At 42.4% G+C, this 25061-nt stretch overlaps 1 protein-coding gene across 1 annotated transcript in view; it reads left to right on the plus strand.

The window, feature by feature from the left end:
- The window catches only part of mllt1a (MLLT1 super elongation complex subunit a), an 83854-nt gene continuing 58793 nt past the window's right edge, over positions 1–25061 (plus strand). Inside the window, exon 1 of the mRNA XM_052037541.1 lies at positions 1–223. Within this exon, the coding sequence (XP_051893501.1) occupies positions 212–223 (12 nt within the window). The 5' untranslated portion in view covers positions 1–211. The remainder of the gene's footprint in view (positions 224–25061) is intronic.

A 25061-nucleotide genomic window follows, 5' to 3' on the forward strand; every position in this document is an offset into this window, starting at 1 on the left:
GCCTTCCCCCCGGGGATGATTGGCGCGGTCCCGGAGCCGGGCCCCGCCTCGCCCCCTCTGGATTGGCTGCCGCGACGTTCTGTTTTGGAACGTTGCCGAGTGTCAGTGTAACAAATCGGCGGTGTTTCCGTTGTGGGAGAAGTCGGCTCGATACAATGCGAGTGTGAGTTAGGAGGAGGCTGAGGGAGAGGCAGCGGTGCACGGCAACGCCATGGACAATCAGGTAGAGGCGCCGCACGCCGGCTTGCAGCCCCGCTTAACGCAGCACCCCCCCCCCCCCCCCCCCCTTTTCCCCTGCCCTGCTGTCTCACATGCATTTCAGGTCCCGATCCCTCGGGCCTCCTGCACAACCTCAGCGACGCGTACAGCAGCGTGAAAGTGCCCGGTGCTTACTGGTGGAATTTTTTAAAAAAATCACCACCGGTTTCGTTAGGAAAGTTTTGTTTTATTTAAGTCATAGATGAATGCAGTGTATCAAATGCTGTCGGCCTCTTAGCTAAACTACAGAGAGCTCTGTGCTATAGATCTAATCTATTTGGGTTTAGTTGACAGGTACATGGTTGGAAAAGGCTAACTACTGTACATCTTTAAGGAAGGCCATTTACAATCTCTGGAACCAGGATGAGATCCTGAATTTGACTACGTGTTTTAGGGGGTTGTAGGTTAAGCATTTAAGAGAAGCATTCGCTTTTAAGGTTCATTTTTCAATATTCTTAAGGGTTGGAGATGTAGGAGTTGGGTTTAAAACAAAATTGAGACAAGGATTTTGTTTAAGGAGAATCGCGACAATATACTTAAAATGGCAGTTACATTTATAGAAAAAAAATCCTCGTATTGAAAGGCTTCCAGGATGCTGTCTTGCAGCAGTCCAGCACCCTTTATGACATTAAAATTATAAATTAGTAATTCACTTTAAGCCATTTCATGAAGCATCTTCAGGGAAAGCTTGAAGTATATATTAGGTATTAAAGCATTGTCCATATTGGATTGCAAGATTCCTTAATATTTTCCACATTTAAAAACAAATGGCTTTCAGTGAAAGCTTCATAAGCCCCCCCCCCCCCCCCCCCCCCCACTTATTGGTATTCAACAAGTTGACACTCTTGCAATCCATTTAGATTTCTAAAACAAAAATCTGAGCCGTTTTACAAAGCAAACTTTGGTAAATATGTAAATACATAGCTAATGTTTGTTGGGTACCTTTTTGATTTTTTTGAATTGTTAACCAGCATTTAACCTTTCTAAGATAGTGTACATACTTGTATAGTTTAGTACAATGACTAACAACAGTGGCTGCTGGTAAGTTGATTGCTGTGACATTTTAAATTCTTTCCAGTACTGTGCAAACAAATCTCCAGTTGCTGATACTAATTTTACATGGCAAAGCATATTTGAATTTGGATCAAAGGCATATATTTTCCAGCTCCTCTTGTAGAACTGTCTATGAAAATATTTATAACAGAAAACTCCTCCACTTCTCCTGCATTTATTAAATACACATCTTTTCCAGAGCTCAAAATCAATGCCAGCTATGACAAATAGAATATTTTCTGGGCAGTGATTTGATCTGAAGGATTTCTTCCTCAGTGAAGTTGACTGTAATCGCCTTGTGTTGTCTCGTCATTTTTCCTCATAGGGACCCACTGGCCATGACGTAGTCTTTGCATCAAATTATTATGTTGTTTCAATGTCTTGGATAATGTCTTGAAATAAAACTAATTCATTTTGCTCTGCTTTCAACTAGAACTCCTTCCTAATGTATAAAGAAGTTTATTGTTTTAGTTGCCTCTTCAAGTGGCCGTTCATTATTTTTGAACGTGGGTGATATCTGTCGACAGTCTGGGGATTGTTAAGCCTGAACCTGTGTGGCCACTCAGTGTCTGCTTCTAGCTGCTGTGGCAAGCAGAGGTTGTTTAACTGCATTTTAAGCCAACCTTTTTTTTTCTCCTTTTCAACTAATGTCAGTAGTGATTCAGGGATAACATTTTTGTTTCTTGCATTATGAAGTTGTGGATTCAAGCCTTTCTCTGAGTACTCGAGCACATTTACCAAGCTGACAGTCCAGAGCAATATTGAGTGCTGCACTGGAGATGCCTCATTTTAGATGAGGTGTTAAACTAAGGCTCCATCTGCTTCTCCCTCCCCCAGGCGAGGTGGAAAAGATCCCATAGCTTTATTTAAAATATTGCAGAAGCAAACACTTGAAGAGGTCCAATATTTATTCTTCAACTCGTATTCAAAATAAATTTATGTTGTTACTTATTTCAATGCAGCCAGAGGGATCTTGCTATGTGCATATTTGTTCCTGTATTTCTGTATGTTACAACAATAAATGTACCTTAAAAGCATATCATGAACCTCTTGAATATACTAAGGTTCTGAATAACACTATAATAATGCAAGTCTGCCATCTTATGGTGCAAGTATTTTTATTTTGATTTTGATTTAGATTCTGAAAATTTACAGAGAGCCCAAGCAATTATGTCCAAAATTTCCAAATATATCATGCATATTTGTTAGAAGTGAGTGTTTATGGTATTGGTCTGTAAAGATAATAGATCTAGTATTGGATTCTCAAACTGGATTACAGCCAGGAACAGATTTTGCATTTGATTTATGGAATAATATACAGATTCAATAAAATATTCTGGAAAAATTAGACTATCTGCAAAAGAAATGGTGGTTTTTGGGGCTTCCTGATTTCAAATGTAACCTTGCTACAGTACTGAATTGTAGAATCCCTTTGAATGTTTGTGTTATTAAGCATGTGTGCTTTAGAGCTGTAGGTTTGATTATATTCAGTTGGGTCTTCCAAAAGTCATGCCTGGGAGCAATTAGTTTCTTGAGACTTGTATGGGGCCAGGAAACCTGTAATAACCCTTTGACGAATGTTTAAGATTCACTTCTCCCTCCCTCCCTCCTCTTTTTTTTCCATTTTCCCCCTTTTTTGAAAGAAGGAGTGCACCTAGAGCAAGACTTTAATTAGAAGTGAGTTGTGCCATCATGCATGGATTTACAACAGGATGTTTTCAGTATTGCCAACATTGTAATGTAACAAATGTTTAACCAGTTTTGGGATTTTCATCCATGGAGGATTTGGGTGAGACTTCATGTTGAAACACTGTTTAATCTGAACAGAGTGCTCTGGATTAAATATTGGGGATTGTTAGGAGGAGGAAGATACAGTTGTGTGGTTAAGGCAGACGTTATTAGTGATCTCTGACATTGTGGTGAAGGGACTGGGGAAATGGAGTTGTAGACTTGTTTCAGGTAGTTTCAATGGATTTTACACAAGACATGCTGAGAGGCACCGGGTGCATGTGCACGCAATGTGGCTGCTCTGGATAAATGGAACCCCAGTGGGCCAGTCCTTGTGCAGGAGTGAAGCAGGTGATGTGGAATATATGCTTCACTCTTTTTATTTTAACTTCTGAGCACTTACAACCAAGAAACCCTCCAATTCTTGGTTTCGGAAGGATGAAGCACATTTAAGAATAGAGTGATCAAGTTTACCGGGGGAGGCCGCGGAGCTGCTGTCATTTGCTTCAAGGCCCGCCATTGAGCCTTGGTTGGATTCCATGATCTTGGAAGATCTGTATACGAACACCTCCTGGTCTGTCCCTTCACGAACTCGCTTTGGAATTCTGTCATTTAGTTTGTACTGCCCCTCCACATTATCCCCTCCAGAATACATCGCCTTTGTTAACTTTCACTTGCTTGCATTTTGCTCTTTTTCACAACTTACCTGTGTCCTCCTAAGTCTGTTTCTGCCCTCTTTGCTGTTTGCTACAGTTGAATTTTGTGCTTTGAAATTGTATCCTGTATGACCAGGTCCTTCCATTTAAAACGCATCAAAAAGAGTAATGGCTGTAATGGTCACCGCTGGGGGACAGCCTCCAGTCTGAAAAGCAATCGTTCTCTGCTTTCGGTCCCTTAGGCAATTTTCTATATGTGTAGCCACAGCTTCTTTAATGTAATAACTTCAATTCTGTTGTCAGGTTTATGGTGTTTTATCAAATGCTGTTTGAGCATGACATCAGTTGCTCTGCCTTCATCAACTCCCTCCATTACTTCATCCCAGAAATGGGGGAGCAGAGAGATTTATTAAGAAGGTTCTGGGGGTTGGGAAGGATGAGAGCACAGAGGCACGTGAATGAGAAGATGGGTATTTTCCAAGTAAGGCTTTGACAGAGTGGGGTCAGCAAGATGTGACGACACTGGTGAATGAAAATATAAAACAAATACTGCAGATGCTGGAAATCTGAAATTACAAAAAACTGCTGGAAAATGCAGCAGGTCAGGCAACAACTTTGTAAAAGGGAATGTTTTGGGTCTGGGACCCTTTGTCAGAACTGGGAAAGAGAGAAACAAGTTGGCCTCGGTCGCAGAATAAACATCAGCAGTGCATTAGACCGACAAAGAACGTTAACTATAACATTATTTCACCCCATCAGAGAAATTCCCTATGGAGACATGAGACTGCAGATGCTGGAATCTGGAGCAAAAAACAAACTGCTGGAGGAAATCAGTAGATCAGGCAGCATCTGTAGAGGGAAATGGACAGTTGACATTTTGGCTTGAGGTCCTTCATCTGAAATTCCTTATGTTTCACCCACCTTCTTTGCTACCAAGAATAAATTGTTTCTCTTTCTTAGATCTCATGTGGAGTCCCAGACTTGAAATGTTAACTGTTTTTCTTTCCACGGAATCTGACTGACCTGCTGAGGTTTTTCTGGCATTTTTCTGTTTTATTATAGTGTGGATACAGGTGTCAGTCAGGGCTACGGTAATCTGGTTCCTTACTCCTGGGTTTTTAAGAAACAATTGCTTCATGTTTTGCATGTGGGTTGTTTTCTGTTCCAAGGAAAGGGATTTTCCGTGTTTTCAGTTATTTTGTGGGAAGCTGCCTCTTTACTACTTGAAGCCAGCAGAAAATTTCGTTCCTGTCAGCTGTTGTGTGGTTAGATCAGTGTGCACTTCCACTAATCAGATGCTACCTCAATTTCTGCTGATTTTAGTCACGATGAAACCTGTGACCCTAGACCAATAAACAAGTGGTTATGAACAGTTCTTTTGCGGTTTTACTCTGGGACGAGCATGTAGTTTACAGTGTGGTAGTTAAACCCCTTGGGCCGAGACACAAGACCGTATTGATCAGTTGGTCTCTGTGATTATTTTCTGCCTTTGGCAAATCTGGGCATTCTCAGAAATGTTAGCTTTTATTATTTTAATTACACCTGTTGCCCCCAATCTACAAATGGAGACGTCTGGGAAGATCTCAGTTCTTTAGGACTGATTTCAGCTGGGTGGGAGCCCTTGGATCAATAGCCCACCAGCACTTGCTTCCCAAACCCCTGGACCAAGGATGGACATTTGTGTGAAATAAAGTCATGGGGGGTGGGGGGGGGGAGGGAAGGGGGGAAGGGGAGCAGAAAGCAAGTGAGTGGCTAAGACAATGCCTCAATACAGCATTGAAGGCTTTTGTTGTACCACACAGTGCCATTTTAACAATAAATTATCATCAGTTAGGTTACTGCTCAAGTCCAAAACTGGCACATGCTCTGATTGAACCCAGGCATGCTACTGGTTTCCAGAGCATGTGTTCACTGAGCCAATGGACAAGATTGCATGACATCACTTAAATGCTATTGATGGAACAGATTCTGACTCGACACTGATCCCTATTTACTTCAGCTTTGCATTTAAGCCCCTTGTAATCAAGGCTTGGGACAGGAATCCACCACTAGTGTATTATAGCTGCCTCAAAAATGAAGCTAAATCAGTAACAGTTGTCTTGACTTTCTCAGAAAGCTCACGGGGAAGCTGGCTAAGGGTGTATGCAGGGAGAAGGGTGGGATGGGACTCCCTGTGCTGAAACTAAACATTGTGATGGTGGGTTATGCAGAGGGGCTGCTTTATGTGGGGATGGTGCAGTTGATATGGGTGGGGTGATTCATTCCCCTTCCTGAAGGACATTACTGAACAGACGTGTTTTTTTAATGTAGCAATCTGGCAGTTTTCATGACCATTTTTCTTCCCCTCTTAACCCACAAATTACTGGACATTGAATTCAGTTTTCTAATTTGCCACGCTGGGATTTGAACTTCTAACCTTTGGTGATAGTCCATCATATCCCCATTATTTTCCCACACCCAATTCTGGTATGTTGTATTACTCCTAATTGTAGTACTTTTTGGATTATATTGCCTTAGAAAATTGAAGTCTATAGTTATTAAGTCCTGGCAGCATAAGGAAATCACTTATTTTAGATTCTGTGCGTTGCTGAACAGTACAATCTCAGTTAAGCAAGAAGTTATTATTGGAAGAGTGTATAGTCAAACATTAAAGTATCCTTTTAATCATTGCAACTTGGATACAGTCTGAAGTGTATTTTCCAGCATCTGCTTCGGGGGAATTTAAGTACTGATAAGCCTTACAGCTGCAATGTGGGAGATGTCGACCTTGGATATCACTGGTTACTGTATCTTTCTGGACCTGTCACTGTTGTCTTTACCATTTGACCATTTTCAAAGCACTTTATAATAGAAGAGAGTTTTAGTAATGATTCTGCGTGTCATTGTCTTCACTGAATTTAACAGAACCATTCAGTGATGATCTGATCCAGACTTTGTTAATTATTCAGGTTTGTGTCTATCCTCAGATACAAGTACCAACAGGATCTCCATCTCCTGTTTAAGAATGATGTGATTAAACAGCACGTTCTTTGACATGGATGTCTGATTTCCAGAAGCCTTGAATTTTGTATCTTCCAGGGATGAACTTTTCTCATTTCCCCCATCTTTGCAGAAAAGATCTGCGAGGAAAGTCACTAATTTAATACCTGCAGAATTGAATCTTTGAATTGGATGCAGAATTCACCTTTGGGTGAATTTTAATGTTTCTTTTATTAAGAATGCTCAAAACCTTATTTACAAGCTGTTTAAAAATGTCTCTAGAAGTTGCTTCTGTTTTATTGCGTGCATAGTAAATGATTTGTTGAATGTTAATTTTGGCCTGTTTACAAGAGTATGGCTTGAATAATGGATCAGAAAGTTGCATGCATGAAAAGCGTGCTGGTTCCTTGTGAGGTCATTGAATACTCTGGTCTTTCTCCTGTGAAATGTTACGCAAGTAATGCAGGAGCAGCTGACAGGTTGACCATAAGTGGAGGTGTGGGGTGCTGCAATGTAAAGACCATTAGCAATCTAATTAGTAGTTGCTTTTTTTTTGTTATTGATTATTATTCGGTTTACCTTTGCCACTATCTGTGCTTAAATTTTCAGTTTTTCCTTTTTAATGTCTAGCAGTTCTCCTCTGACTCTTGTGATTGTTCTGTCTGATTTCTCTGTTATTAGCAGTGGTATGTAATGTGGACCAACAGGCAACTTCAGCGTCCCTGACACATCTTAAGCCACAAGCTTTGGAGAGTAGTTTAATTTTGAGCTTTACCTTGCTGAGATTCCTTATGTGAGAACATGGGATACTGTGGATTTACAGTTTGCAAATATGAAATCCAAGCTTTTCCCTTTTTATATATACTAACCTGTATGAGTATACAGGACTCACTGGTGGGTGCTTCCATTTTGAGAGTTTCTCCACTTTCCAAATAGGACAATAGTCCTTCTTTAATCAAGTGTCTACATTAATTTCCTGGTGGGTATTCTAGAATATTCTGAATAGAGCTGGTTCCTGATTGAACCTTGCTTCTTGACGTTCTGGATGCTAAAGGTTCTGCTGTTACACTAGCAGCTTGTATTATTAGTACAAATTCAGTTCCTACAATGAGGATTATGGACCAAAACATGGCCCAGAATTTCAATGTAACATTGAATCATTGATTCAATTGATATATTAAACTTGGGCCTCCCTGCTGCTTCGAATGGAAGCAAAAGATCCTGTGATACTGTTTCCAAGAATAAAGGCTGCTAAATGTATTGGCAAAACAATTTCTTTCCTTGGTGCTATGCAGTTGAAAATAGCTTTTAATTTTTTTTTCTCTTGAATAGAATGTAATAGTAATCGTTTCACATCAATCTATTAATTTAAACCAGGCAAATTCAGCTATGAGTCTCTCTTTAGCCTGATGTGATTCCAGTGATAGGGTGATGTCATTCCCCATTCCATGCTCCATTTTAGGAGCTTTTCCAGGGACCTCTAAGCCACATTTCTCCAGGAGTGACAACCGTTGGACACTTCTGAGACAACCCAGGTAATGAGATCTCCTGAGCACAATGCTGGATAGGGGCCTTTTTATTAGGCAAGTCCCTCACTTAACCCTTTCATTGTCCCACCCTTGTACTGCACTGACTTGCCAACCCCCTCCAATTTTCTACCTGGCTCAAACTGTACCCCGTCCACCACTTGCCTTGATCCTGACCCACCCACTCTGACCCTGATGGATCTTTGGCCGTCCACCTGGCAATCCTGACCTCTCCCTGTCACTGCTTCCTCTTAGTGAAAATCTACAATGCCCACTCAGTGACAAGGCTTTGGGCACAAGCAAAGTTTGCAGAGGGAGAGCCTGTGACCAAAATAGTCATCGGTGCGTGAGAATTTTTAGGCCGGAAATGTGTCCTTTAGCCAACGTTACTAAAAGCAGGTCAGCCAGCCATGATCTCATTGCTGTTTATGAGGCAATTGGTTACCACAGTTGCCAATATACTAAATGACCATGTCTCATAAGCTGCTGTGAAACAGCATTTTCCTGAGAAAATGAAAGGCACTGATGGAGTGGAGATTACCTTTCTCTCCTTTGCTCTGCCTGCCTTGCCGTCATTCATTTGTTGTGTGTTATTAGAACTTCTTCCTAATAAAAGGCATGGGTATTTTGTTTATACTGCATGAGGGTTAAAAACCATCAGAGAACAACATGTTCCTGTTTTCTTCCATTTAATGCACAGCAAATATCTGTTGCGGTTCCCTGTGGCGGATGATTTTAAGCAGTGTGTGATTGCAAAGTATTTGACTGTGGGGGCTGGGAGGCGAGGGGAGGGATAGAGTCGTGCTATAACTAGTATCCCTTCTCTTGCATGTTGTATTTCCATTACCCTGAACTGAAAGCAGAATGGTTTTCTTGTTCCAGATTTTAAAAATTCTATTATCCCATCTGGTTGAGAATTGCAGAGGCTTGGACATCATCACTAGGACACTGCTTAACTTGAGAAATCCAGGGCACAGGATTGTGTCACCAGGTGGTTCAGTAGATCTTCACAGCTCATCACGTTCTAGGAGTATAAGTGGTGGTTAGTGAGATGAACCTGTTTCATCTATTAAGGAAAGACTGGATAAATATTTAAAGCAGAGGCAGTGACAGGAGGGCAGTGGGATTGGTTTTGGACTGCTCTCACAGAACTGGGATAGTGATGAGCCAAAAGGCATCTGTCTGTTATAAATCTCCACGGTGCCATCCTAAGCAAGGTGCCATCCTAAGCAAAGTGCCATCATGTCTGCTGAGTCGGGTTTCTGTGAAGGAAAGTATTTGTAACCTTCTGTCCCCTGGAGTTTGCAAAATATTAATTGTACTGTCCAGTAATACAGATATGAATCATTGCCTGTTTTATCACATATTTAGCTTCATCAGTTCTGCCCTGGTAGATTTATCAATCAGCTGGCTGGAATAATTCAGCCCCTGATTCTTCAATCTTAAACAAAAGTCTAATTTCTTCTTTAAAAGAACTTATGCTCAAGTTTGTTGTTGGGGAAGTGGCAATTTAACCACTGTTAGAATGGCCTCATCTATTCTAAGTTCTTTAATTTTGTTGTATTCATCTTAAATTTGTTCTGTTTCAGTGATGTCCCACTAAGACTGCAACTTGCCCTATTTTAACTCCTTTGAATATCATGCAATACATCCCTTCAATTTTTGAAATACTAGTTGAGACTTTTATCACTTTTAAAATCTCTTTACACAATTGAAGCCACCCATCACCTCCCCCCACCCAATTCCTACCCCACAAACATCTGATAATAGCTTAGTAAATTGAAGCTACTCTTTTTCTATTGCTTTTATATCTTTACTGTAACGGGGTGCCCAACAGAATACTCCAACATGTCTAACTAAAGTCTTGCGTGAAGATAAGGTAATGTCTTTATTTTTGTGTTTTGAGGCTCTTAAAGCCCAGTTGATTTGTGTGTAGTCTTAGGCATCAGTGCTGCCATCTTTAATGTATATATCTGCACATCACATTCTGTCCATTTTAACATGCATTTCCTCTCCCTATTCTTGAGAACATATCTTGCACATTAACAGTCTTCAACGTGTACAACATCTGCCATCTCTTTTTCATCCTCTTGCACAATTCTTGGAAATGTTGCTACCAGCAGACCTATCACACAGGAACAGGCTCCTCAAGGCTGCTTTGCCATTTAGAAGGATCATCACTGACTAACTCTATATATCTGTCTTTGACTTGGACCCCTTAAAAAAAAACCTTTTTGTTAATAGATGTCTGTCAATCTCCCAATGTGAAAATTAATAATTGACTGAGCATCAGTAGCTGACGGCAGAGGAGAGTGCGAAGTTCTTCCACCCTCAGCTGGTTGTCTTATTTCTTAATATCGTCAACCAAAGACCTGACCAACCTTTCTCTCCTTTATCAATACCCTCCTTTCAGTTACTATCTGAAATTTGTTTCCTTAATTTTCTAAATTCCAGGGACTACAAGGTTGGTTTTGTGTAATTGTCCCTTGCAGTCAAGAAATACTAATATATGAAAAAAATGTTACAAACCACATGAAAGATTAGGATAGGTGATCAATAGCTTGGACAAATAGGTAATCTTTTAAAGAGTGTTTGAAAAGAAACAACACAAACAGTGCTGGGGGAACTCCAGGCAGCATATGTTAAGACCCTTCATCGGGATCGGAAAGAAGGAGAGGAGATAGCCAGTGGGAAAGGATGGAGCAAGAGCTGGCAGGTGATAGGTGGATCCAGGTGAGGGGGGTTATAGACAGAATCTTCCCCCCCTTTCCCTCCACCTTTTTATACTGGCTTTCTCCCCTCTTTCTTTCCAGTTCAGATGACAGATGAAGGGTCTTGGCCTGAACTGTCGACTGTCCATTTTTCTCCACGGATGCTGCCTGACCTGCTGAGTTCTTCCAGTGCTTTTTGTGTTGCTCCAGCTTCCAGCATCTGCAGTCTCTTGTGTCTCTCGGTGGTGGGGGGGGGGGGGGGGGGGAAGGGTAGGGTTTAAGGAGTGAAATTCAGAGCTTTGGGTCCAAATGACTGAAGACCTGGCCACTAATGGTGGAACAATGTCAATCAGCCATCCATCCATAGAAGGCCAGAATTGGAGGAGTGCAGATATAACCGGATTCTGATACTGGAGGTAGTTCAGGGATAGTGAGACCATGTACATGTTTGAACAAGAGTATCAGGGTTTTAAGTGAGGAACTCTCAATCAGGAATCAATCTAGGTCTCTGAATAAGATATTGTTTGAGACACAAGAGACAGTAGATGCTGTACTCTGGAGCAAAAACAAACTGCTGGAGGAACGCAGTGGGTCAGGGAGCATCTGTGGAGATAGAGGGAGGGTCACCGAGTTTGGATTTGTTTGAATTTGGATAAAGCAGGAGTTTTGTGCAAGGGCACAGAGGAGGGAGGGGACAGCTGTGGGAACATTGGATAGGCAAGTCCAAAGATAGAGTGGCATGGTTGAGGACTGTAGTAGCAGATGAGTTGGGACAGGAGTGTTGATCCCCATTGCTGGGGGAGTAGGTTGGGATGGAAGTGCTTTCTTTGTGATGGAGGCGATATCGGGTTGGAATTTCTGCTCAGGGTCACATGGTGACGAGATTGCAGCCTCCAACTGTTTCTTGGAGGGCAAAAGACTCTGTGGCCAGCACGTAACAATGGATCTGGTCTTACTAATTTTTAATTGGCAATCATTTCTGACTCCAAATCAATGATTTTTATTTCAAAGATTGTTCCACTTGTTTATGTCCTGTGACAAAACTGATTTTCAAGCCTTGCTTGTAAATTTTTGCTTGTCAGCATCAAGTGCTCCCTGCTTATTCATGTTAGATATGATTTTTTTTTACCTCCATTTTACTTGAATCACTTTTTAACTTGAATCCTTCAGCCTCGCACCATCTCTTGTGGAATTTGGTTTACATGAGCTCAGATGAAAGCTTTTGTCTTCAGCTGTGTGGGTGGTCGCTCAGACTGGTCCAGGAAACGGTGTCATTGGAGGAGACAGTTGCTTATAAGTGCCGAACCTGCCGAGGGTTCTGTGCTTATGGCCTGCCTTGGTAACTTGGCATTTCTTCTTTGATGGTCCACAGACTCGTAGTCGGCTACTGCTTGCTTTGGAGGACAGATGTCTCGGATTGATTTAACGTGTGCGGTCTGTGACTGTGCAATTGCTCTGCTAGACAGGTGTTCAACCAAAGGATTAAACAATTCAAGAAAACTATAAGGCTGTTTACATTATAGATCTAATTCACAGCTGAAGTTATGTGGGCACAAACCTTTGGAATGCTGGAAACAGCTAACCATGTGGACTAGATATCTTTTATTTACCCTTTTGCTTTGGCATGCCTTCAAAGGAAAGACGAGGGTCATTTCAGAGACCTTGTAGAAATGTACATCAGTGGAAAAACCTTGTTTCAGGGGCCACTTTAACATTGAGAATAAGTGCAAGAAAGTGCTAATAAATAAATTAATAAAAATTTCAACCTCTTTGAACCGAGGGGTGTTTATTTTTGACCTTAATGGTAATGAATAAACTGTTCATTGTTCTGTGATGTGATGTTTTGCTGGTGTGTGTTCACCTACAGAGGCTAGGAGGCAGTCTAGGAGTTGGTTATTATGCTCATGGTTCAAGATTGACCCAGGGGATCAACCAGCATTCACCAAGCTATTGGGTGGCTGAAGGCTGCTGCTGCTTCATTGTGGGCATGAGGACTGTTTCTTGGAGATGGAGGATCAGCATAAGGTCCCAGAAATGTGAGCGTAATAAGGTCATACAGCAGCTCTTCAGCAACTGTCCAAGTCAGCACTGACCATCACACACCTGCATACAGTCATCCCATTTTATTCCCTCCATATTCCCCATCAACTCCCCAAGATTCCACAACTTGCTTACATGCAAGGGGCAATTTACAGTGGCTGGTTAACCTACCAAACTGTATGTCTTTGGGGTGTGGGAGAAAACCTGAGCTCCTGGAGGAATCCTGCGTAGTCACACGCAAACTTCACACAGGCAGCACCAGGGTTCAGGATGGAACCCAGGTCACAGGAGCCCTGAGGCAGCAGCTCTTAGCTGCACTACTGTGCCGAGACGAGACAATTGCATTCCTGAGATCTGCGCTGTACAAAAGGGGCTCCAACACCATCTCAACTTTATTTTCATAGGACAATAGAAAATGACAATACGGAGTGACACGACTTATGTCTGTAACAGCAGAAAGAAGAGATCAATCTAACCTTGTGCCTTGTCAGTAGTCTGTAGATCACGGCTTTTCAGTACATGCGCAGGTACTTTTTATATGTGATGAGGCTTTCTGTCTCTCTCCCTTTCAGGCTGAAAGCTCCACACCTGTTTCTCACACCAGGTTCTTTTTTAAAAAAAAACATATCATGACCCCTCTAATCCTTTTGCCAATTACTTTCAATGTATTTCATTCTAGTTCAACACCACTCACTGTATGGACTGGTGCTCAGAACTGGAAAAGAATAGTTGATGGAATATTTCATTTTCCTTTAGCTGAGAAATAAGTTGAGCCATTCCTTTCGAACAAAGGCACTCACTTCAAGGTTTTCAGAATTGAATTTTGTTTTGCAGGAACTCTGCTTGCTTTATTCAGTGGAAACATTTTTGTTCACTACATTAGAATGAGAATGTGTAATGTTTGATCTTTGCTGTGATGCTGTAAAACTCCCAGGACCTCCATTCAAGTTCTGTCCAAGGCTAGGATGATACCTCTCTAAAACTGCCAGTGCCAAGGATTCTTCAGTATTGATAAATGTCATAACCGGGCCAATCTTCCCTCTCTACTGTTGAATACTTGGATCCAGCCTGGTGCATTCTGTGTCCATCTTGCCTGTAATTGTCATGCACATAATTACCCACAATAAGCTCCTGGTTCAAGGCAGGAAGTGCTGAAAAATACCTTAAGATTAATATTGCCAAAGAAGACAATTAGTTGTCTGTTTCTAACCACAAGAGGTTTTTCCCCAGTTAATGGAATTTCATTAAAGGAGCAGAGTCCTCTAGGCCTAGCACTTTACAACAGAGACTACTGTCAGAAAATTCTGGAAACTCAGCAGGTCAGGCAGCATCTATGGAAAGAGGAATAGAGTTAACATGTCCGAAACAGTCCATCAGAACTGGGGGAAGAAAATGGTTAGTTTTAAGTTGTAGAGAAAACGGGGGAGTGATAGACAAGGGGAATAAATCTGATATGGTGAGACCCAGTGGTTCAATGTGGAGATCGGTTTTCCTTCCACTCTGTTGCCACTGCTAACAGAGCAGATTTCATCTGATGATAGCAGTGTTGTACAATGCAGTTCATCCCACCAACCTGTCTTGACAGCCATCAGGCATTCAGCTTCAAAAGATTAGACTTGGTTTTTTTCTTTAAAAACAATTTTGGGTAATAAGATTTCCAAATAGTAAAAGCACTGATTCTGTTTGCATACAGAAAATTGGAATGTAGGAGAATGAGGGGTGATCTTATAGAAATGTATAAAATTATGAGGGGCATAGATAGGGTCAATGTGCACAGTCTTTTTCCTGGCATTGGGAATCAGGAACTAGAGGGCATAGGTTTAAGGTGAGAGAGGGGAGATTTAGTAGGAACCACGGGCAACTTTTTCACCCAGAGGGTGGTCAGTATATGAAGTGAGCTGCCAGAGGAAGTGGTTGAAGCAGGTACATTAAGAGCATTGAAAATATACTTGGAGAGGTACATGGATAGGAAAAGTTTAGAGGGATATGGGCCAAACCCGGGCAAATAGGGCTAGTTTAGATGGGAGTGTTGGTCAGCATAGCCCAGTTGGGTTACAGGGCCTGTTTCCGTGCTGTATAACTCCAAGAGTGATTTAAGTTTTTAATAAAAAGCTGCAGTATTATCAAAAACCCAATGACTTGACTTTGATTATGCATTATACATGCAGTGACCCTGTGATTGGAATAGTCTATCTCCACCTCGCTGTGAGCACCACCACAGATGGCTGACTGGAATATATCCAACACTTAAAAAATACCGGTGTCTTTTGCACTTCCTGCTGGCGTTACTTACTTTCTCTTAGCAGTCGTATTAGTGTCAATGTTTTCCATTCTAGATTTGAGTCAACGTTTACATTTCTTGTAAATTTGTGGCTCTTGCAATGCTTTATAGTTGGTGGGGAAGAAGGAGCGGGGACCTGTGGGGAAAACTGTGGAGGGAGGCATTATGAGCTGACTACCAAAACTTTATGAAGCCAGCCCTGAAATTTTTTTCAGAAGGGCAGCAGGTTTTAAAGACATTCCTGAGGTGACAACAGCAAGACTGGGCTGGTGAGCAAGCTCGAACAGGAATTAGTTGCGAACCAAAGTGCCTGGAGGTGTGTGATTTGCTGCAGGATTGAACAGTGACAGAAACAGGTGCTGCTTTTGGGCGTGACTGATATTGTAAAGGGGAAAAGAAGTCTTCGGGCAGTGAGCATACAGGTGTTTTTTTTTGGCAGTAGATTATCAATTTTATAAATGAGTTTAATAATTTTGTTTCTTCAATGGTATGTTTTCTCTATTTAAAAATACCAAACTGAGTGTTTGGTATTTTTTAATAGGGAAAACATACCATTGAGGGAAAAAGTGACCAGAAGAATTTGGAACAAATTGAATTGCTTTAGAGTTAGTCATTCTGCACAGACACAGGCTCTTCGGCCCACCAAGTCTGTGCTGAGCATTAAGTATCCATTTGCACTATTCTCATTGTATACTCTCCACATTCCCATTTAATTCTTTCTCCTCCACCCCCCCCCCCCACCAAATTATACCACCTCACCCACACACTAGGGGCAATTTACAGTGTCCAATTGACCTACCTATCTGCATGTCTTTGCGCTGTGGGAGGAAACCCTGGGAGTACATGCAAAAATCCACACTGACAACACCCAAAGTCGGGATTGAACCTGGGTCTCTAGTGCTGTGGGGCAGCGGATCTACTAGCTGTGCCACAAAACAGTGTTATGATGCCAGCTAGTTACTGATTTGGAACTTGCAAAGAGTTTTTTTTTGTTTGAGCTTGTGAGAGATGCATATTAAAGATTTTTGAACCTGTATATAATGTTTAATAGGGGTACCTGCTCTCATCTGTCTTTATCTCAGCAAATCAATATAATAATGTTAATGAAGTAAATCTTTGAAATGTTCTCGACATCCCATGGATGCAACGGTGGGCGAGTTGTGTCATTTATATCTAAAAATTGCAGGGAATGGAGGGGGGAGAAAAGTGAAATGCTGCAGACACTGGAAATTTGAAATTAGACCAGAAAATGCTGGATATGTTCAGTGGGTCAGGCAGCATCTGAAGTGGAGAGAACAGAAGGGTCTGTGATAGAGTGAGTGATGCAAGTGGTGTTGCTGGCTGAAAGAGGGTGGTTTAGTGAATAACAAATATGTTGCCTGATAGGGTGGTGGTGGCAAATTCACTGGGGGCTTTTAAGAGGGGCTTGGATTGGCAGATGAATGAGAGCAAAATAGAGGGATGTGGGCATTCTGTAGGTGGGAGGGATTAGCTGTGTTGACACAACGTTGTGGGCCGAAGGGCCTGTTCTGTGCTGTACTGTTCTATGTTAAGGCTGTGCCTCAAGGTACTGAACTGCAGGAGAAGAAAGAGATGTAAAGCGGCAGAAGGGGGGGGGGGGGGGCGGGGAGGAAATGCCAGAAATGTGAATAGCTGATTTTCTTTGACTACTGAAAGCTGTAGTGAGATGCTGCGCCTCAGCTTGCATTCCATAAGATATAAGAGCAGAATTAGGCCATTCAGCCCATCAAGTCTGCTCTGCCATTCAATCATAGCTTTTTTTTCCTCTCTCAACCTCATTCTCCTGCCTTCTCCCCTTAACCTTGTTACCAATCAAGAATCTATCAATCTCTGCCTTAAATACACCCATTAACTTGGCCTCCACAGCTTCACTGGGACAGTGTAGGAGGCCCGTGACAGAGGTCAAAATGGGGGTGAATTCCATATTCCATTCTCCTGGTACTTCTGCCTGTTCTGGTGATGCCACCTCCCACAACAGTGCTTCTGATGTCTTCCTTTCTCACCAACTGATTTTTTTTTTTCCTTTCACCAGAGCTGATGGGCCTTCAACCCTGTCTGTTCCATTTCCCACATTTCTGTCCTCACCCCTGTCCTCCCCTAGAACGGGTAGATTTCCCCTTGTCCTTGTCTTCCACTGTCCATCCTCCATATTTGACACATCCTTTGTAATTTCCGACATTTCCAAAGTGATGGCCCCACCAGACACATCATCCCCACCAACCCTTTTCACAGAATAGCAGTGCTTACAGCGTGGAAAGACTCCATTTGGTCCTTGGAGTCTGTACTGGGTCTATGCAAGACTAAATCAGCTAATCCCACACCTCAACCTCCCCTTATAGTCCTTCTAGTTCTTTACTTTCAGATATTTGTCCAATTGTATCTGACTCCATTACTACCCTTGTGCTGCATTCTTAGCCCTAATCACTGTTTTAAAATTAAAAACAAAATCTTCATGTCACTTTTTATTCTTTTGCCAATTGCCTTTACTCTGTATCTACTAGTTCTTTCCTCTTCTGCCAGTGGAATAGTGTTTCTGTATCTACTCTGTTTCTACACAATGATATTAATTATGTCCATCAGGTCCCTTTTGCAATCTTCCCCGTTCTGAGAAGAACAACTCTAGCTCCTTCAGTTTATCCACATAAGTGAAGTCCTCCTTTCCTGGAATGACTGCAATAAATCTCTTCTGCACCTTCTCCAAAGTATCAACATCTTTCCCTAAAGTGTGATGTCCAAGAACTGAACACAGTTCTCCAGTTGTAACCAAACCCCAGTGTTTTATAAAGGTTCATCACAACTTCTTTGCTCCTGTATTCTAGATCTCTATTTATGAAACACAAGATCCTGTGTGCTGCTTTAATCAATTTCTCAACATACACAGTGACTTGCAGTGACCAATGCACGTGTCCTCCTGATCTCTCAGGTCTTGTACTCCTTTTAGAATGGGGCTCTTTTTAGTTTATATTGCCTTTTCCCATTTTTCCCATCAAACTGTAACACTTTGTATTTCTCAGCATTAAGTTTCACCTGCTACTTGTTCATTCCACCAGCCAGTCTATATCCCCTTGAAGGATATTACTGCCTTCCTCACAATTAATTACATCAGGTTTGATACCACCTGCAATTTGGAAATTGTGCCCTATGCATCCAAATCAAAATATCACAATAAAGGAAGAAAAGCAATTGCCCTAGTACTGACCTCGGGGAATCCCACAGTACATTTGCCTCCGTTCCAAAACAACTTTTTACTGCTACTCGCTCTTCCTGTTAGTTAGGCAATTTTCTCTCCATGCTGTGACAGCCCCTTTTTATCCACGGCCTTCAGTCTTGCTGATAAGTCGATTATGTACCCATTTACTGCATTTCCTTCATCACCCTTCCTGTTATTTCAACAAACTCCATCAAGTTAGATTTGGCTTTAACAAATCCATGCTGGCTTTCTCTGATCAATCCACACTGACCAAGCGACTGTTAACTTTGTCCCTTATTGTGGTTCCCAGAACTTGCCCACTCCCGGTCTGTAGGTGCCGGGTTTATCCCTACATCCTTACTGCTGCTCCATGCCTGTCCGTCGTTACGTTGTTTTTTATCCACCATTTGTCTGCGTGAGTGCACTCCAGCAAAGCTCGGAACCTGACACACTATCCAGAACAAAGCAGTTGCTTGATTGGCAGCCCATCCAGCAGCCTAACCCAACTTGGGTGGCACAGTAGTCCAGCTGGTAGACCCACTGCCCTGCGGCTCCAGTGACTGGGTTCAATTTCCAGTGCTGTCTGTGTGGAGTTTGCACGTTCTCCCTGTGACCAGGTGGGTTTCCTTCAGATGCTCCAGTTTCCTCCCACGTGTCAAAAAATGTGGTTAGGTAGCTTAATAGGCCACTGTAAATTGCCCCAGTGTGTAAGTGAGTGGTCAGCTCCAGCAGGGAAATGATGGGGATACGAGGAGAATGTGATAGGCAGGGGTAGGATTAGTGCAAAGACTAGTGTTTGATGGCTGGTGCAGTCTCAGTGGGTCAAAGGGCTTGTTTCTGTGCTGTTTCTCTCACTATGACTAAAGGTTCACTCCCTTCACTTCTGGCACCATGTGACTGTAACATGTACCATCTGCAGTATGCACTGCAGCATCTTGCCATGGCTTCTTTGGCAAAACCTTCCAGACTCTCAACCTCGGTCACTGAAAGGACAAAGGCCAAGGCTGCCATTTGCAGTCTCCCTTCAGTCCTGTACACCATCCTGACTTGAAAATATTTTGCTGTTCCTTCATCACTGCTTGGTCAAAATTTGGCACCCCCTACCCAACGGCTGCTTTGTTACACAGGCTGCAGCAGTTCAACAAGGTGGCTCATTGTTGCCTTATCAAGGGTTGTCTAGGGAGGGGCAAACAATCCATGAAGCTTGTGTTATGTCAAACTTTTTACAAGCTCTGATAAAGGGTCAGCAACCTGAAACAATGACTGTGCATCGGTGGAGAGAGAAACAACCCCTGCCCTTATCTTTCCAGCATTTCCTGTTTCTATTACAGAATGGGCATTTTAAGGAGGGACAGATCATACTGACCACGCTGCTAATGTCCACTTTGTTTTAACAAAATGCCCTCCAACAGGAAGCCCTGTCCAGAGAATTCCAACACCATTCAGGACAAAGCAGCCCAATTGATTATCATCCTCCCCAGTGGCCTAATATTCTCTTCCTCCATGACTGTAACACTGTACTGTCCACGAAAAGCACTGTAGCAACCTGCCAAGGCAACTCCAGCAGATTCTGCGAAAGCTACAACTTCAACCACCAAGAAGGACTAGGGTTAGCAAGCGCGTGGGTCACACACCATCCTGACCGCCAATGCCAGTTCTTCATCAGCACTAACTCTTAATCCTGGAACCCCCTCGCCAACAGCACTGAGAGAGTACCTTCACTGAAAGGGCTGTGGCAGTTCAAGATGGTGACGCCCTTGCCAGGGATTTCCACAACATAAATGATTAATGAAAGATAACAAGTTATTTAACTGGCTGGAGTGTGGAAAGGGGGGGGAAATGAATGAATGAAGAGAGGAAGGAAGAGAACAACAATGCTCTCTTTCTAATTTGAACTGAATGTTGTCGTATGCATTTGCCATCGTGTGCTCCGTTCCAATGGGCAGACTGCGAAACACAATAATGACGGGAGGCATGATGCAAATCCTTTCATTTCCATAGATGTTAAGATAGTATACCAATTGTGAACATCCTCCATTCGCTAAATGTCACCTCTTCCTGAGAAATCAGAGAATGAGAGGCCTTGCTCTTTTTTACTGACCAGTTTTTAACATCATCGTTCTTTGTAGACTACTTCTGACTTCCTGTGACTTGCAGGTCTGGGCCTGCTGACTGCATTCTCCTGTTTTAAATCCAAGCTGACTGCTTCTTTGTGGAACATTGGTGCCTGCACTTTCCTCATTAGGAATTCACCAAAGGCCTGTTGACCAAACTTGATGACAGCTTCTCTGAGTGTAATCTTGGCACACGTTTCGTGCTGGACCAGGATGAATAGAGTCAACCCTTCCACAATGGGAGTATGTGTTATTTTAGTTTTTCTGAGATGAAATAACAAAATGCTTCATGTCCCCAGTCATTGTTGGAAATTTCTACAGTTAACACTGGAAATGTATTTCACAGCCTATGGTTTTTGGCTTGTTTTAAAGTACCAATGAGCTGAACTCATTCCCAATTCTCTAACATTTATATTTGTGTGTGTGTGTGTATATATATATATATATATATGTGTACACATACAAAAAGAAATTCAAAGATCCCAGACATTTGCTTTCCCGCATTCATAATGCTAGGGTGCAAGAGACGACAAAGCCCCCAGATATGATAAAGACAGGCAGGGAATTAGAACTGCAAGGGAACCAGACCCTAGAATGGTGGAGGAAGTGAGGGGAAATAACAGAATATCTGACCCCTGAACTAGGAATTGTCTTTTTATTGGGTGTGTGGTGTTGGGCTTAGAGACAATGCAGCCTGGCCATTTGAGCCAATTAAGTGTAACAAGAGTCTTGATGGTGGGGATCTTGACCTGGGAGAAGTCACTGACATTGGTTCATTTACCCTGCTGGTGGATTTGGAGGATTTTGTGGGGACTACGTTGGTGGTCTCTCCAGTGCTTGTTGTGCCTGCTGTAGGTCATAACTGACAAGTGTACACGAAGACAGGGATCACTGCTGCCCGGTGGATCATGGGTTTTGTGTAGGTTTAAGGTCACAGTCTTTAAACACTCAGACTGCCAAAGGTAATGCAGGCAATGATGACTACAGCACACTATTGGAGAACATGCATTCCTTGTTTAGTGAATTATAGTTTCTAACCTTGTACCCTTACATTAACATTATTTTATTCCCCACTCTGAGTCCTTTACAGTACAGTTCATGGTATCACCTACAGGAGCTGCCATACGAGAGATGTTTTCTCCCACAGGACTGGCCTGGCTGTAGTTTAATTGTGTCTGGTAACCTCGCCACGTGTAACCTGACCTCTAAACTATCTTCTGCTCTCCACAAAGTGCCAGGATTGCAGCAGATGGTTACGACTTGTACAGTGCAGTGTTGTGTTGTCTTCCTTCTGAGCCTTGGATCTCAGCAGCCAGGCCTGACCAGGAGGTATTTGCTTGAATGAAGAGCTATGGTGAGGTGAGGGTGCAGGTTAGAGATGTACAGCTAAGTGATCTGAATAAAGGCACCAAGATGATGGGAAATGAGGAGGATGATTAAACAAGAGGCTGTAGCCATCAGCTATTACTGATCCTCTACCACCCACGGATTCTAGCACTCATGATCAGACATGCATCCCATTGCAGTGTGGTAGGATCCCCCTGTGGTCTGTTGTCGTAGGCAGAGGGTGTTTGGAAGAGTGGTGGTGAGGATCATGAAGTATGTCTTTGTGATAACCTGCTATGGCAAAATCGCTAGAGGTTTGAGTGTTGTAATAGTGTTGTAAAATATATGAATGTTGGGCTGGCGTGCACTTTACCAGAGATGATTGTTGGGTGAGTGATGGAACAGTGTCCAGTTGGATGTTTGTTGATGTGCTCATTGACCTTGACCACACCTAAGAGATGAATAAATCTTTTTCCACTGGAGCCATATCCTGGGATCATCAACTTTGGCCACTGCCTCTCTTGGGCTGCATTTGATATTTGTGGCTTCTTTGGGCTCTTGAGCAGGCAGGACGTCTTTCCTGGAACCTGCCACTCTGACCTTTGCTGTATCTGTAGGTGGCACTTCCCATGCTGCACGAGGACTTCCAGCAATTGCCTCCCTTACAGAGGTACAGATGAGATGTGAATTAGTGCAGGATAGTTTCAGCTGATGTGAAGGAACATAGTTTGTGTGTACTACTGTTCACAGTTGATGGTTGGCCTGGACTCAGTGGGCCAAAGGGCCTGTTTCTGTTGACTCTGAGATTGCAATTAACACTTGAGTCTTTGCATGAATTGTGTGCATTAAAATCCTGCATAAGGATCACCACCATAAGCTGTTGCAGGTCCCCTCTGCAGTGTCATTTTAGTACCTACTTTGCTGTGCAATTGAATTGCATCATTCACTGGGCTTTATTAGCAATGAAAGGTAATATTTGCCTTGTGGAATATGTTTGAAAATTGGTCTCTAATGCTGTGACATTTTATAAGGATCACAGCTGGAAAACTTTTTTTTTGGCCTAATGCTACACAGAGCACTGCTTCTCGTGATGTGGCAGGAAAAATGAATTTTTCAGTTACCATAGGGTGTTAAAAAGAAGCAAACTCTTACATCAGCAGGAAGTCTGCAGTTCAAAACACCACGGCTTTGTGTATTAAAGTATTAAAACCATTAACTTTTTGGGCTTGACTGCTTCAAAGCTAATGGCGTGACATGAAAGAAATTCTACAAGAGAAATAGAACCATTTGAGTGATGTTTAAGATTGGCATTAATATTGTGGGGTGAATTCATAACTAATTTGATGGCCAGGTCAATTAGAATCAGTTGCTGTTTTTTTATTTTTGCTGCTTTATCAAAGGGAAGGATGGTTATTCATGTCTTTAGCATTTGCAGTTAAATTCCCTTATTATTTTTCTTTTTAGCCTATGAAGTGACATGCATTGTGAAGCCCAACTGATTTAAAGTTCATCCTGTTCTGGATTGCAATAATTGCTTTCCCATCACCAGTGCAGTTTGATGTACATTGTCTTGTGATCCTATTGCTTTAAATTTAAAATCCTTATCATAGTCTTCAGATCTCTTCTAACCTCGCTTTGCACTCTTCTCCAGCCTTTTGTGCCTCTGGCTCTCTGACCTTTGGCCTTTTGATTTATTCCAATCCCTTGTGCTGTATTGGCCCTTGGCCAACAAGACCGCTCCCTCCTCATCCCCTGAACTCAAAACAGTTCCTCCCCACCCCACCCTGCACTTCAAAGCTCATCCCTTCAAGCAACATTTTGGCCTTTGCTCATTTCCCAGGTTTAGGGTCCTGTATCCTGCCTTAAACATTTTTTCCTTTTATGTCCCCCATCACCACTGCCCCTCCCCATCACTATCGCAGTACCTTGGTGTGTTTTCTACTTCCAAAATCTCAGCTGATGTGTAATAACTGCTCTAGTACAACAATAATCAGGGAGGGGGTGTTCTTGGGACTTCTGTTTCTGGTTGCTGTGCAAATTTACTAATAAATAACCCACTGCACCAAAGATTGGCCTTTTATTGTGTGGGTAGAGGTTGGAAGAGGGGCTTGGGATTCCTTTGTGGTGATCGGAAACTCTGGCTGGGGGACCCCCCAAGGATTCCTGTTGGGAGTAGGGTGAGGGCTGGAAAATGCTTGTGGAGCTTGCCTGGGTAACTATAACAAGAGTGGCTCCTCCTTCCATTTCTCCTGCCAGCTGGCAGATAATGCAGGATTCCCCTGGCTTGCTGACATTGAGCTAAGTGGCCCTTTCCTGCTTTTAGCCTCATTGATGCAGTTTGTTGGAGACTAGATTTTGATTGTGCAGATTTCTAACCTCACCTGAGCTTGCCACCAGTTGCGAAGTGTTGGAGGTTTAGAATTGAGGTTGGCCTTTCAACTATTGTCAAGGCTCTTAAACAGTACATTGGTATGGGATAGATTTTCATTGTACCTTTCTATATCTGCATTTTGACATTATTTGCCAATGAAACTGTGAATGTGGGGAGGGAGGGGAAATGACAACTGCCCCTTTGTTCACAAATTCAATAAGAGGAGTAATAACATTCTTCAATCTTTGTACATGTATTTGGACTCCACAAATGATTTGAGAGACAATTACTACTTCAGCATTTGTAGAGAGTGTTTGGGCAATTAGGATACAGAGGCAAGAACACTAATCATTCCTGGTGTTGGGATCATTTTGTGGAAATTGGGGCCCCAAAAGCATTTTCTCTATTTAGTAATTCTCCAGTATACCTCTGTACTGAAACTTGTATAGATCTTCCCATTTGTGATGCCTCAGTTGGTAATTTTGACATTACAGCACTGTTTGTCAGAGCATTGTCCTAGACCCAACCCCATTTATCACTTGGTTCTTTAATGCATCATTAGATAAAAAGTAAGGATTATGTGGTTATTGGTAAACACAGCTGAAATCCATTTGCAACATCTTTGAAAGTGAAACAAGACCTTGACAACATTTGGGCACGGACTAACAGATGGCGAGTAACATTCGTGCCACAGAAGTGCTCTACAATAACAATTTTCAATAAGAGAGCATTTAACCTCTTCCCTTGACATTTCAATGGCATTACCATCCCCAGATCCCCACCATTACCATGAGGTCGGCTTTGACC

Source organism: Pristis pectinata, chromosome 24 (genome assembly GCF_009764475.1).
Source record: "Pristis pectinata isolate sPriPec2 chromosome 24, sPriPec2.1.pri, whole genome shotgun sequence".
Classification (NCBI taxonomy): domain Eukaryota; kingdom Metazoa; phylum Chordata; class Chondrichthyes; order Rhinopristiformes; family Pristidae; genus Pristis; species Pristis pectinata.